Here is a 14,446-nt window from a genome sequence, read left to right on the forward strand (position 1 = left end):
AATAAATATCTGGTACTCTTTGGTAAAATGTTTTAGTAAACCATCACTCTGATGTTTATTGTACAGGGGAAACTATTTGAAAAAATAGTATTTACATTAAAAAGAGATTCATTTGAATCATATTTACACCTAAAGAATGTTGCTTGTTTAAATTACAAGTAAAAGGATTTGGTGTTAATGCCAACCCTTGTGCAATAGTGCTTAATCCCCTTGTGGAAATGTATCTCAGTCAAACCTCTATACATTAGCCAGACCGAATAAGCATTGTATGCAGTGAATAGTGAATAGCATGAAGCATTAACTACCCTGTTTCCCCGATAGTAAGACACCCCCGATTGTAAGACGTATCGGGGGTTTCAGGGGGGTGGGCTAATATAAGCCGCACCCCGAAAGTAAGACATATGTCTTACTTTCGGGGAAACACGGGGGTATTGCCGGGGGGGAGCCCGATGACGTCGCTTCCAAGCTCCCCGCGTGCCCCTCGCCGCGGCGCCACCGCCTCTTCCCCGGCTTGGCAAAGCAAAGGACGGCGCTGGTCCGAAGCGAGCCGAGCGGGCGGCGGCTTGCAGCGAAGGCGCTCGTCCCAGCAACCGAGTCCTGCTGAGGCTCGGCTGCAAGCGGCCAGTGAGGCCGACCGGCTCCGAGGCAAGCGGCCGGAGCTGCGCCCTCCTTCGCCCGCCTCCTTTCCGGCAGGCAGGTGGGGCTGCCCAACTGCGCAGAGCGGCTCCTCCCCTCCAGACACACGCTTCCCCGACATGCGTCTGCGGCTCCACGCGTGCACGCCGCTTGGAGCCCTGAGGGTGAACTTGGAAAAGGGCTCACGAGGCTCCTGTCCCGCGGCTGCCCTTCTGGACTCTGGGGAGATGCCTTTGGGAACGCGACCCTTTCAATTTTTTTCCAATGTAAGACATACCCCGAAAGTTAGACGTAGTGGGGCTTTTGGGGGTAAAAAGAAAGTAAGACACTGTCTTACTTTCGGGGAAACACGGTATGTACTGTAAAGATAAGCTAACTTCTAGATTTGAGCCATTTAAGAATAACCCAACCATTTTGATTCCTCAGCTGGAGAGCTTGACTAGATGTCTGGTGTGGGGATAAAGATTTTATTAACAGGAAATAGATATGCCAGAGATAAGGAAACAAAAGGTTTCTATTAGTTGATTAGCTAACTAGATTTGCAAAATTCAGGAAGGAATGATTTATGCATCTGGCTGGTAGTTACTCTGCAGAATAAATACCAATATAATTTCCTCTCATTAGATTCCTAATCCTGCAATTATGTTTAGTTTGGCCCTGAAACCTGGAAATATGTTAATATAATTTTATCCTTTCACAGATTTTGGGGCAACAGATTAATGATTTTATCCTTCCTGATGTTAACTTGATTGGGGAGCATTCTGATGCAGCAGAGCTTGGAAGAATGCTTCAGCTTATTTTAGGCTGTGCTGTAAACTGTGAACAAAAACAAGGTTAGTTGGTATTTTATTAAAATAGTACATTATTCAAACTAGATACACAGCTTTCGTTTGTTTCATTAACACAGACGGCATTTGTTTGTTTTTTCCAGTTTCTTTGGTGAGTGTTAAGAAAATTGACAATTAGTTTAATGTTTTCTGTTTGACCCAGATGAGTCAATAGTGAGCCAACTTGAAAAAGAAGGCATTGGTGTTTTAAGATTTGCATGGGAATCCTTAAAACAGCAGCATCTTTTTGACCAGACTGCTGTAATGAGTATTTGAGAAGTTCTGTGCACTTCTGAATCATTCAATTATTGCAGATTGATTTTTCAGTGATTTCAACACTCAGTGGCAAAAAGATTAGCCATCATTGCCCTATACCTGGGGTAGGCAAAGTTGACTCTTTTATGATTTGTGGACTTCAACTCCCAGAATTCCTCAGCCAATCATGGTAACTTAGGAATTCTGGGAGTTGAAGTCCACATGGCATAGAAGAGCCGACTTTGCCTACCCATGCCCTATACCGTTTCAGATAAATGGCTGTCCAGTCTCTTCTTAAAAGCCTTCAGTAACGGAACACCCACAATTTCTAAAGACAAGCCATTCCACTGGTTAATTGTTCTCACTGTTAGGAAATGTCTCCTTAGTTTTATGTTGCTTCTCTGCTTGATTAGTTTCCATCCGTTGTTTCTTTTCTTGCCTTCTGGACTTTTGGAAAATAGATTGATTCCCTTTTCTTTGTGGTAGACCCTTAAATATTTGAACACTGCTATCATGTCACCCTTAGTCCTTTTCTTCACTAGACTAGACAAATCCAATTCCTACAACTGTTCTTCATATGTTTTACAATCCAGTTCCCTAATCATCTTTGTTGTCTTTTCTGCACTCTCTCCAGAGTCTAAACATCTTTTTATAATATGGTAACCAAACTTGGGTGCAGTATTCTAAGTGCGGTCTTACTAAGACTTTATAAAGTGATATTAATACCTGACATGATCTTGATTTAAATCCCTCTATTGACCTTTTTTGGCTGCTGTTGCACCTTGCTGACTCATATTTAAGTGATTATCCACTAGGACTCCAAAGTCCCTCTCAGTTACTGCTTCTCAGCCTGGTTTCCTTGCTTCACTGTATTCCATATTCCTTTGACTGATTTCCACACAAATTACTGTCATGAAGCAGAAGTAAAATGCAGTAGCTGTGTGGGATACATTATGACGATTAAAGAGTTGAAAGGGTCTCATAGTATATTGATTTGGTCTGTGCTATAGAAAATATTGCTGAATTGTATTCTATTACTACTGATTAATTGCTTGCCAAAGCAGAAGGGTGAGATATAAGTCAAATATATATATTAAATAAATAGTACTGCCTGCTACAATCTGGTCCCCCCACCCCCATATTTAGATTTTATTTTCTGGAATTAGTCTCTAAAAGGTATTGGATGTTTTGGAAATTGCACTGTCAATGTAGCTGGAAGGCAGTGTATAGGTAGGAAAAGGTGTTAGGTGTTTATGTATCTCATATTTTCACATGAAACCAGAAAGTATTTTGTGTTCTGTTGAGCACTGTTTTCTATTAGGAACACCAAAATGAATGTCAGAGAAGTAAATTTGTCACTTAACTGCTTATAGCTACATCTTTAAGTGAACTGAAAAATGTGTTATGGAATAATTCATTTTGACAAGATAGACATTTATATTTTGCTTCCCTCAGTTGTTCCTTTAAAATTGATTTTGCAACTTCATAAGGCCTGTGCTCAAGGCTAGCTGGAACTTGTCCACACAGTCATGACCAGACTGTCACAACTTATAATTGCATGGCCAGCTACAATCAAGGGTTGATAAGTTTAGGAACAATTTTTATGAAATATTCAGAGGGGAAGGGAGTGGATTAGTTATATACATCTGTGTTTTTAAAAGATGAAAAGATACGTCTGCAAAGCTTTTTTATTTTCTTTACTATTTCTGCTGTACCATTTTTTGTGGTTTTTAATTAAATAACACACATATAATTATCTGTTAGGAGTGAAATGTATTAGACTTGCTTATAATAGACTTCTTGACAATCAGTTTCTGTCAAATCTCTATCACTTTGCATAGAGAAATGGAAAAATAAACGAATAATTAATGTATTTATGTATTTTGTTTATTTACTTTATATCTCACCTTTCTACTTGTTTAAATATTAACAATAATTAAAATACAGAATACAAATATGAAAGAATCTAAATTAAGTGTAATGCTAAAAGCCCATTAAAAGAATTCTTCTTGTGCCAAAGTGAATTTGAATTTATTCAGGCATTTATCCTTTGAAGTTTGCATTCTTCAGTTTCTATGCATGGATTTGTAATAGTATTGTATCAGGGCTAGTAACACAGTTGCAATATTTTCTATTACTGCTTAAAATTAATCCCTTTAACCAATGTTTATTTTGTCATGCCTACATTAAAAGAGAAAAATTCACCCATATTAAATTAGAAAATGAACATTTTAGTATTGGTGGCATACTGGACTATATATACTTCTGAATTTTCTAAGCATGAGCGGTTACATTTTAAGCATGAATTATTACAACTGTTCTCTTACAGAGTATATTCAGACCATCATGATGATGGAGGAATCTGTTCAACATGTGGTCATGACAGCCATTCAGGAGGTAAGGAGTTAAAAGACGCATATCTTCATTAAATAGTGGAACAGGTTTCCAGAATTCATATTGTGTGAACCTTTACGTCAGAGAATTTTATCTCTGTTGAAGAAAATAAATCAGAAGCTCTCGCAGTCGATTGCAGTTAGCTGATTCACATAACTTCTTTATAATCATATCAAAATGTTTACAGTGCCATACATTTTTCTTTACATGAAGATGATATTATATTTTTCTAACAGGCATCAAAGCACAGTGAAGACTTTACACAGACAGACTGAGACTGGAGACCACACACAGCTCCTAGCTTAGCTCTTTGCACATTTATTTATTTTATTTATTTATTGGATTTGTATGCCGCCCCTCTCCGGAGACTCGGGGCGGCTAACAGCAATAATAAAACAGCATATAATAATTTACTCTCATTGTCTGACTGAGCTACTAACATGACTCTTCCACCTTGTGAATATTCCAACACTTTAACTGTTCAGAAATATGATCAGATGATAGATGAAATATTTTAAAACATAAATTAATTAAATGTTCCACTTTCATGTAGAATATTTACATTTTTGAAAGTTAATACTTGGTCCCCCTCTTACATTTCCTTTCCTATTAATTTCCACCAAATCTTAAAATTTTTATTTTAATGACTGGATTTCATTGTTATTAATGAAATATGGAAGGCTCAATAAATTGGAAAAATTTTGTAAATTTTCCTGTAAGTAAATACCACTGAATTGATTGGGACGTACTGAGTGGCTGACAAATGTATAACAACCAGCTCTGCTGACTGCATTGCTACTATCAGGTCTATGGAGATTCTTACCCATCCAAGTCATGGTTGTCACAAACCTGATTTTTCAAGAGGAAACTGAAGAAAGTACATTTGCCTCTTGAAAAAGCACCATTGGGACAGGCTGTTACCATGCTGTGCGACAAGCTACCCACTTCAGAGCTCTAAAGAAATTATCTAGTCTGGTAAGGCAGAAATATCTGCAAGAAGAAAATAAAGTTCAAAAAACATCAGTAATAATAATAATAATAATAATAATAATAATAATAATAATAATTTATTAGATTTGTATGCCGCCCCTCTCCGAAGACTCGGGGCGGCTCACAACAAGCGATAAAACAATATTGTACAGTTCAACCCTGAGCTGTATATTTATATTTGTGGTTTTGTTTTATTTTTGTTTCTTGAATCCTGTAATATGTGCAGTTGTAGTTAACAAGTGTATTGGTTTTATTATTTCTCTGGAATACAAATGTAGAGCGTGACCATGTTTCTGGTCATGGGTATTGAGTACAGACAAGTTTCTTGGTTGGTTTATAAAAGACTTTTTTGGGAATGAAGATGTAGTATACTAAGAACCAATCCACACTAATATGATAGCAGAGGTTCAGTGGCAAGAATTCAAAAGATGCTGGTGCAGTTGAGGCATTTGCTTCTCTGCAATTAATGAAAGTACAAAAACGAGGATTCCGGTTGTGACGTTGCCCTGGTGCCCTGTTTTTCTCAACCGCTCAGAGAAAGCTGGGCTTTTGAAGGATTTTTTTTGGCTGCCAAATGGGCGATTGCGGACCCGAGGAGCTGAGATCAAATAGGGGAAACTCCAGTGCAGCTGGGGATGTGATCGGCACCCCTCTAGACATTGGGGAACCCCCTTTGCCAACCTTCAAAGAGATCGGCCTTCCCAGACCGATCCAGAAGCGCGACATCTTTGACTCACCAGCGGAAGCCGCGAGGACGACTTAGCACCAAGATCGAGTGACAGAGGGGGGGTGGGGGTGGAAGAAAGTACAAAAACAAGAGATTTTCAAGAGCAGAATATACTGCTATATATTCCAACAGCATCTTCTTCGTTCCTTTTAGAATGCCTGTTTGCAATTGCCATTCAGTAATATCATCACTTGAAATCCTTCTATTTGCAAATCAAGTTTCATTTATTGCTATTTTTTAAAAAGCTGGGGAATTAATTTTGTTACTGTCCGATGTCCCCTGTATCATACTGAATGCCAGTATATTTGGTAATATCACAATATTTATTAGTTTATAGTATAAGTATTTGTATAAGTATGTAGTATAAGTATTTTTACGTAGAAATAAGTTATATAGTAAAATGATCCTACAGTGATGTAGGAATTATTGTGTGCCTCAATAAATAAGGCATTAATTATAATAATTTTTAGTGAAACAAAAAAAGAGGAACTACGGTAATCTCAAAAGAATTAGGGAAAACATTTGGGCATAGTCATCAGATCTTTTTGCTTTGGAAAAAGGAAGGATATACTTAAAATATTTATTGTGACAAATTTGATAAATAAAATGTTGCGGCAAAACTCAGTTGCCAGTCAAGGGAATGGAGACCACAAGGATATTGCGTAACTCAGGTTTATTTGATGCATGCATCAGGTTCAGAAGATATAAAAGCAATGTCTGAACAACGTGGATTGTTTTTCAGGGCTCTTTATACATTTCCAAAGGAGTACAAAAAACACACAATATCAGCCAATCAGATACTAGTTGTCAACGTTTCCTTATACAGAAAGTAAAAACAGGGTTATACAATGTAGAAGATGCAGAATGTACAACAAAAAGGAACTTGTGGTTAGTATGTGGGTTCATGCATGAAGCTATGTACCTTGAGAGCAGGTGGCAGATCTATCTATACACCATCAAAGCCCTGTCCTTTTCCTGTAGCACAGCTATGTTCTACCGGATGCAAGGCATAGATTATAAACACAAAATGTACTTTTGTGTACTCTAAATGTCAAGCATAACTATATATGTGGGGCATAGGTCAAGGCTTAAGAAATGCAGAATTTGGGCTAGCACTAAATATGAATGTATATCTCAGGCTAGCTTCCTAATTTCCCCCCTCTTGGAACTCCAACCTAAATAAAACTATTTGGATGGGGTTCCAATGTTAGCATAGTAGTCTGGGAAGGAACCCCACGGTTGTTTAACCTCTCTATTTCCTGGTAATACAACCAAAACAAAATTCTACCTTGACCCATCACCCGTGAGGCAGTAGCAGCTTCCAAGGAAAGAATCAGGGTGGGTAAGAAGTCTGATTAATATAATAGCAGGCACTATATTGCAAGGATACATTGAATTTAAGTAAAATCTCAGGGGAAACCTCAAATCTGTCAGGATAATTGATGTGGCAGAGGACAACATGATACTCGGCAAATTCGAAAACCCCTTCCTTTTCCACAACATTGTTAATAGTTGGGGCCGCATCTAGACAAAGCACGAAAGACAGACACGGGTCATGCATGGTGGCAACTTCCACAACTTCAGGGGCCTTCTGTCCCAAGGGATAAGGAAAAAACACAGAAGAATCAATACACTCAGGGACAGAGATTCCCAGGTCTAAAGGGGCCAAACTCCCTCCTCTTCGGAGGGATGGAGGGATGGTGCACCTCACAGCAGGAAGATAATTTTCTCGAAACCATCTCTTGGAGTGGGGCTGCCACTGAACCCTTGCTCCACATACAGTCCCGGAGAAGGATGGATTTGGCGCGGGTGAATCATCTGATTCACAGATAAAACTGATTGGTCACCTCACTATCAAACAATATATGTTTTTTCGTATGTTATTAAATAGTGGGCTATAATATAGCCTTGGACAATGTATAGAGTAAGATGTGTTTTCTAAAATTCATGTTGTTGGCATGAATAGCCTTATTTCATAGTTTTATTTTTAGTGTCCTCTGATTAGTTTAAAATACATATCTTTCTAGCAATACAAGGCAAAAATCAAATCTTAAAAGTCTCTGAAGATTCTCAGTCATCCAAGTCATGGCTGTCCCAAAGGTGCTTCAACATCTTCAAACAAAACCAGAAACTCCAGTTACCTTTTGAAAAAAAGAACCTTTGGGTCAAATCTTAAAAGGTTTTTCATATATTGCTGACTTAATAATATGTGAGATTGCTTCGGTATATCCTGATGTTATATGTATAGTTTTAATATTTCATAAGTTGAACATTCTACTGGAGTAGTAAGTGATTTTAAGTTGAAAATATAGAAATATTGTTTTCTATATATGCAACCCAAACATTAATAATAATAATAATAATAATAATAATAATAATAATAATAATAATTTATTAGATTTGTATGCCGCCCCTCTCCGAAGACTCGGGGCGACTCACAACAATAGTAAAAAACAATATTATAGCAAAACAAATCTAATATTTAAAACGAAGCATATAAAACCCTATCATATTTACATACATACCAAACATAAAATATAAAAAGACTGGGGGAAAGGTGTCTCAACTTCCCCATGCATGGCGGTATAGGTGGGTCTTGAGTAGTTTACGAAAGACGAGGGTGGGGGCAGTTCTAATCTCCGGGGGAGAGTTGATTCCAGAGGGCCGGGGGCGCCACAGAGAAGGCTCTTCCCCTGAGGCCCGCCAAACGACGTTGTTTAGTTAACAGGACCCGGAGAAGGCCAACTCTGTGGGACCTTATAGGTCGCTGGGATTCGTGCGGTGGCAGGCGGTTCCGGAGGTACTCTGGTCCAATGCCATGTAGGGCTTTAAAGGTCATAACCAACACTTTGAATTGTGACCGTAAACTGATCGGCAACCAATGCATTGCTTTCTTGATTAAATAAGGACATACCCCAAACTCATAATACAGTACCTTGTATTTTAAATGCCCTCAATTCTTACACAGATACAAATGAGTCTTTTGCTTTTTCTAATCCAGTGTGATCTTATTGCAGTTGATGAGTAAAGAATCTCCGGTCACTGCTGGAAATGATGGTTACGTTGATCTTGACCGTCAGGTATGTAACAACTACTGCTAGTTTTTCCTTCCATTAGTAAAGTTCAATTTGCATAATTTTGGAGCCACCCATCTATTTGGCTTTGTTTTTATCAGTTTATTTCTTTAGTTTATTTGGAAAAGTGTAAAGCAGACAGAAATTAGTTTCTCGTTGGAAATGGTAAATTGTAGGAGTTGCACTTAACATCAATAAAGTAACATAATTATTTTGTAGTATCATTGCCAAAAGGCAGTCTTGACAGTATTATGCCACATTTTGATTTTTTAAATCTTAATACCAGAAATGAGGTCAAAGCAAATGTCTGTTTATCAGGTCCAGTGTGAAATTTTGAAAGCTAATTAGAGGCAAAGCTAGAGATGCAAAAACATCTGATTTTATAAAACTGAAACTACTGGCATTGAGTAAAATATTTTCTCTTTACATATAAAATCATATTGTTAATTTCATTTGTAGCATTATTTTCTTTTTCTGCCATCTCAACAGTCAAACTGGCTTTATCTAAAAAATGCTACCAGAGCAATCAGGTTCTTTGCCAATAAATATCTTTTAAAAATTGATTATTTTAGAGAAATGCTACTCATGCTATTAAACATTAATTAATTATATAATATAATGCAACAATATAGTATTGAATATAATTGGGATTGTGTTTTATGCAATTATTCTCAATAGGCAGAATTAAACTTTGAAAGAATTTGGAATTTTGTTTAATGCTTTTCAAAAATAATTTACCTAATATGAATGACTTATTTCCCAGCATTCAAGGGAACATCCAGCCTGCTGTGGATGCACTATTTGTTCTTAAGTTGCATTTATTTTATGCAATTCCTCGATTTCCAATTGTTTGTTTCATAACCACTCGAAATTACAAGGGCAGTGAAAAAAGTGACTGACCATTTTTCACATTTATGACCGTTGCAGCATCTCCATGGTCACATGAATAAAATTGACTCATGTTTATGATGGTTGCCGTGTCATGTGATCCATCTTTTGCAACCTTCTGTCAAGCAAATTCAATGATTCAATGATTCACTTAAGAAATCTGTTAAGAAATGTCGTTTAATGGGGCAAATTTCACTTAATGAATTTCTCACTTAACAACATAAATTTAGGATTTAATTGTCGTAAGTTGGGGATTACTGTATGTTGCTTCTAAAGCCATATTAAAGAATATTTGGCTATTATAACAAATGCTTATGTAGGCTATTATTATGTAGTAAACAGTTCAACATCAAAAACATTTAGTATTTCATTGAATTGGACTGGATAGCTTCTTTGAATGCCCTTATTTCTTTACCTAAAAATGAGCGATAACCTAATAGCATAGACAGAAATGAGTTGATTGGATCAAGTAATCTGGCCTGGTAAGAGTTCTTCCTTAAAGAAGCCACCTTTCTTGGTTTACTGCTGATACAAAATGTTTGTGGTGTTGAACTGTTTACAACAAAACAATAGCTTGCATAAACATTTGTTATAATAGCCAAACACTCTTTGCAGATTTTATCTTTGTTTCTTGTTTTTCCTTTCCTGATGCATGTATGTAGAATAATTGTTGAAATCAAGACATTAGTACTTTTAGGGGGAAATTTGTAAGGCTTAAAGCATTATGTATAATACATTTTTTTATATTGAAAGATTGTAATGCCTAAATTTACCTGATGGATTACATACCATCAAGCCATTGTAGATGCTTAGTGACCACATAGATTTTGTCCAGGATAACATGCCCCTAATCTGATGCCATCAATGTATACCTATCTCTGGTTGTCTAGTACAGTGTTTTTCAACCAGTGTGCCGGGGCACACTAGTGTGCCGCGAGACATGGTCAGGTGTGCCGCGAAGCTCAGAGAGAAAAAAAGCAAGAGAGAGAAAAAAAGAGAGAAAGAAAGCAAGAGAGAGAGAAAGCAAGAGAGAAAGAAAGCAAGAGAGAGAGAGAAAGAAAGCAAGAGAGAAAGAGCGCGAGAGAGCTAGAAAGAGAACAAGAGAGAGAGAGAAAGCAAGAGAAAGAAAGAGAGAGAGAGAAAGAGGGAGGGAAGGAGAGAGAGAGAAAGACATAGAGGGAGGGAGGGAGGGAGGGAGAAAGAGAGCAAAAAAGAGAGGAAGGAAGAGAAAGAAAGAGGGATGGAGAGAGAGAGAAAGAAAGAGGAAAGAAGGGAGAGAAAGAGGGAGGGAGAAAGAAATAGAGTGAAGGGGAGGAAGAGAGAGAGAGAGGATTTTTTTGTCCAAACTTTTTTTAGCCGCCACCCCCTCTCTGCTCAATGTGCCCCAGGGTTTCCTAAATGTAAAAAATGTGCCGCGGCTCAAAAAAGGTTGAAAATCACTGGTCTAGTAGAGCTAAATACAGAGATACATGTTTGAAATTTAAGTACAATTATATTTTAATATTGTTGTTTCATGATTTTTATGACTTGGATGCTGTGGCTCCAAAGTTAATTAGTGTATAAATAATAGAGTATATCTAGTAGAAACATTTTTCCTAAGATGCAAGATTTTGCCATGCATACATAATAGAAAAATATTCTGGTATTTTTTATCTCCATGAAAAAGAAAGCTTTGCAAATAATTTGTAAAAATAAATTAGGAGGGCATGGATAATTATTTTAAATAAGGTTAAATGAATTATTTGGATCCCTATCTTTTTTTAATTTTTCATACCATTATTTTTTAATAAATAAAATATGTTGTATTTAAAAACACAGTTGAAGAAAACAACAGAAGAATTAAATGAAGCCTTAGCAACCAAAGAAGAAATTGCTCAGAGATGCCATGAACTGGATATGCAAGTAGGCACAGAATTTTGCTATAATTTGCAATGCTGCTTGAACAGGGGAAGGTAGTCTGTAGGCTTTCAACTGCTTTTTTTAATGAACCTACAACCACTGTATAGTTTCCCATTCGGAGGTAGCAAGGATAATTTGTGCTCTGATATACGCTACACTTGGATTAGAAAACAAAGAAAACTTCTGCAGATCACCACTCAAACAGGGAAAAACTGAACAACCCTGTAATAACAGTGTTCCCGCATTGTGTTTTTTGCCTTGCTCATTGTTGCCCTATCAAAACACCCCAAATCCTTCCTATGAAAGTTGAAAGAGCTGGGTTGATTCACAAGTGAACAACCTATAAGGTTGGCTGAAATAATAAATACATTATTTTAACAAACAAAAATCTTGTAGAACTACTTCTAGTAGTAGAACTCTGCCTTTATAGTGCCCTACATAAATCTCCCTACGTTCTTCCTGATTTCTCTTTCATAGCAAATCAGAGTTTGTTTTAGTCAAGTATACCAATAAATTAGGGTTGGTCATAAGAAGAATCAGTGCATGAGGAGTAAATGTGTGATCCTGAGTCTTGTTTGTGTCAGAACCAGTAGTAGTAAGTAGTAGCAGCATTTAGACTTACATACCGCTTCATAGTACATTACACCTCTCAGCAGTTACAGAGAGTAAGCATATTGCCCCCAACAATCTGGGTCCTCATTTTACCCACCTCAGAAGGATGGAAGGCTGAGTTAACCTGGAGCCGGTAGTCCGATCTGCCCGAGATTCGATCTGCCAAACTGCTGGCAGCTGGTGATCAGCAGAAGTAGCCTGCCGTACTGCACTGTAACCACTGTGCCACCAATGGAATACAACATCATTATTGATAACTTAAAATCAATCCATCAATTAATCTTGTATCATTGAGTGAATACTATTTAAAAAGGCGACATTGACCCAGGAGCGTACTGTGTTTTATTGCTACAAATTCCTTCATCTTAATTTAGTGAATCAGATGAAGGTAGCCAGTTCAAATCAATATTTTGAATAGCATTTCATACCTGGCAATATGGACTTGAATGGACATAGATGTAGATTTATTGCCTTATTAAAAACCACAGAATATTTATATCATACTCTTAACATTTTCAGAGAGAGACAATCAATATGGTTTAGTAGTTAGTTTAGTAGGAGTAAGGAGACCCAAATTTTAATCCTTTTTTTTTAAAGGAATGAATGACTTTGAGTGAGTCAGTGTCTTTCAGTCCTAGATTGGGAAGTTGAAAAACATGTATCTGCCAATTTGTATTGAGCCAGCATAATACTGTATGACTTTAAGTGAAGAAGATTTAAGTTGCATTTAATTGATTCTGATTGGTAATGGTGATGATAAGGTATTTTAGGGGAACTTTGTATAATGTAATTTTTAAAATAACATTACATATCAATTTTTAATGATTGCAAACAAATTTTGCTGGTTTCATTAAAATATTAATCCCAAATTAACTATAGATAGAATTGTAATCTTGAGTTCATAATATAAGTAATAATAGAAGAATCATTTAAGGTATTTTACTTTCAGAAGAAATTGCATCCAAATTATTCTGGTTAAGCAGTAAAGTAATCGGGGTGGATTCTAACCAAACTCGCCACCGGTTAATTCTTCTTCCTGCACTGCGTGAACATGCATATATGCACAGTTCCAAAACCCCTGCTTCTGCACATGAACAGAAGCTAAAAACAAGATGGCACTGTCGAGATAGCCAGTTTGGGGGCGTGGCCAGTCGGCGATTGCTCCCAGTTCGGCGAGTAGGGAGAAATTCCCACTACTGGTTCTATAGAACCAATCCAAACCGAGAGCAATCCACCTCTGGTGGTGATGGATAGAAAATATATTTACTGCACATGTATGAAAATACATTAGCCCCAGTTGTTAGTCCTAGAAGGAAGCGGTACTAGCGAAGGGTATTTCATTCATGGTAACACATGGTTCTGATTCAAAGTACTATACTGGTTTTTTCGTATGTGATTGAGTTATTGACTGCTTTTTAATGTAATGGGATTTTAGCTTATAGTTTTTAATTATTAGATTTGTACACATATTGTTTTTGTATTGTGTTCTGTGAGCCACCCCGAGTCTTCGGAGAGGGGCGGCATACAAGTCTAAATAATAATAATGATAATGATAGTGATAGTGATAGTGATGATGATGATGATGATGATGATGATAATAATAATAATAATAATACCAAAGTATGCTCTTGGTCAAGCATGGTGCATTTATTGTTGCATTTCGCTTACAGGTTGCCGCATTGCAGGAAGAGAAAAGTAGTTTGCTAGCAGAGAACCAGGTCTTAATGGAACGCTTAAATCAGTCTGATTCTATAGAAGACCCAAACAGTCCAGCAGGACGTAGACATCTACAGCTCCAGACACAGTTGGAACAACTTCAAGAGGAAACCTTCAGGTGAGAATTCCATAATACTAGCCACTAAGAAATGCTTATTTCATTCTTATCTACCATTAGCATGAAGAGTTTCCAATCAATTTAAAATTAATTTTATTATGAAACAAATCAGGATAAAATTATGGCTCTCTAAGTAGTTTACTTAGTGTGACCCCACAATCTGGGTCTTTATTTTATCAACCTTAGAAGGCTGAAAGGATGAGTCAACCTTGAGCCAGTCGGGATCGAACTCCTGGCAGAGTTAGCCTGCAGTACTGTATTGTATTATAACCACTGCACCACCCCCAATCCTGTACAATGATTTCAGGCA

At 37.2% G+C, this 14,446-nt stretch overlaps 1 protein-coding gene across 2 annotated transcripts in view; it reads left to right on the forward strand.

The window, feature by feature from the left end:
• The window catches only part of HOOK3 (hook microtubule tethering protein 3), a 70,268-nt gene that overhangs the window by 19,280 nt on the left and 36,542 nt on the right, over window positions 1-14,446 (forward strand). For both annotated transcript variants that reach the window (XM_070742337.1, XM_070742338.1), the window contains 5 exons: window positions 1,337-1,469; window positions 4,048-4,115; window positions 8,847-8,909; window positions 11,610-11,693; window positions 13,973-14,136. In XM_070742337.1, coding sequence (XP_070598438.1) covers window positions 1,337-1,469; window positions 4,048-4,115; window positions 8,847-8,909; window positions 11,610-11,693; window positions 13,973-14,136 — 512 coding nt within the window. The remainder of the gene's footprint in view (window positions 1-1,336; window positions 1,470-4,047; window positions 4,116-8,846; window positions 8,910-11,609; window positions 11,694-13,972; window positions 14,137-14,446) is intronic.

This window comes from Erythrolamprus reginae, chromosome 2, assembly GCF_031021105.1.
Source record: "Erythrolamprus reginae isolate rEryReg1 chromosome 2, rEryReg1.hap1, whole genome shotgun sequence".
Lineage (NCBI taxonomy): Eukaryota > Metazoa > Chordata > Lepidosauria > Squamata > Dipsadidae > Erythrolamprus > Erythrolamprus reginae.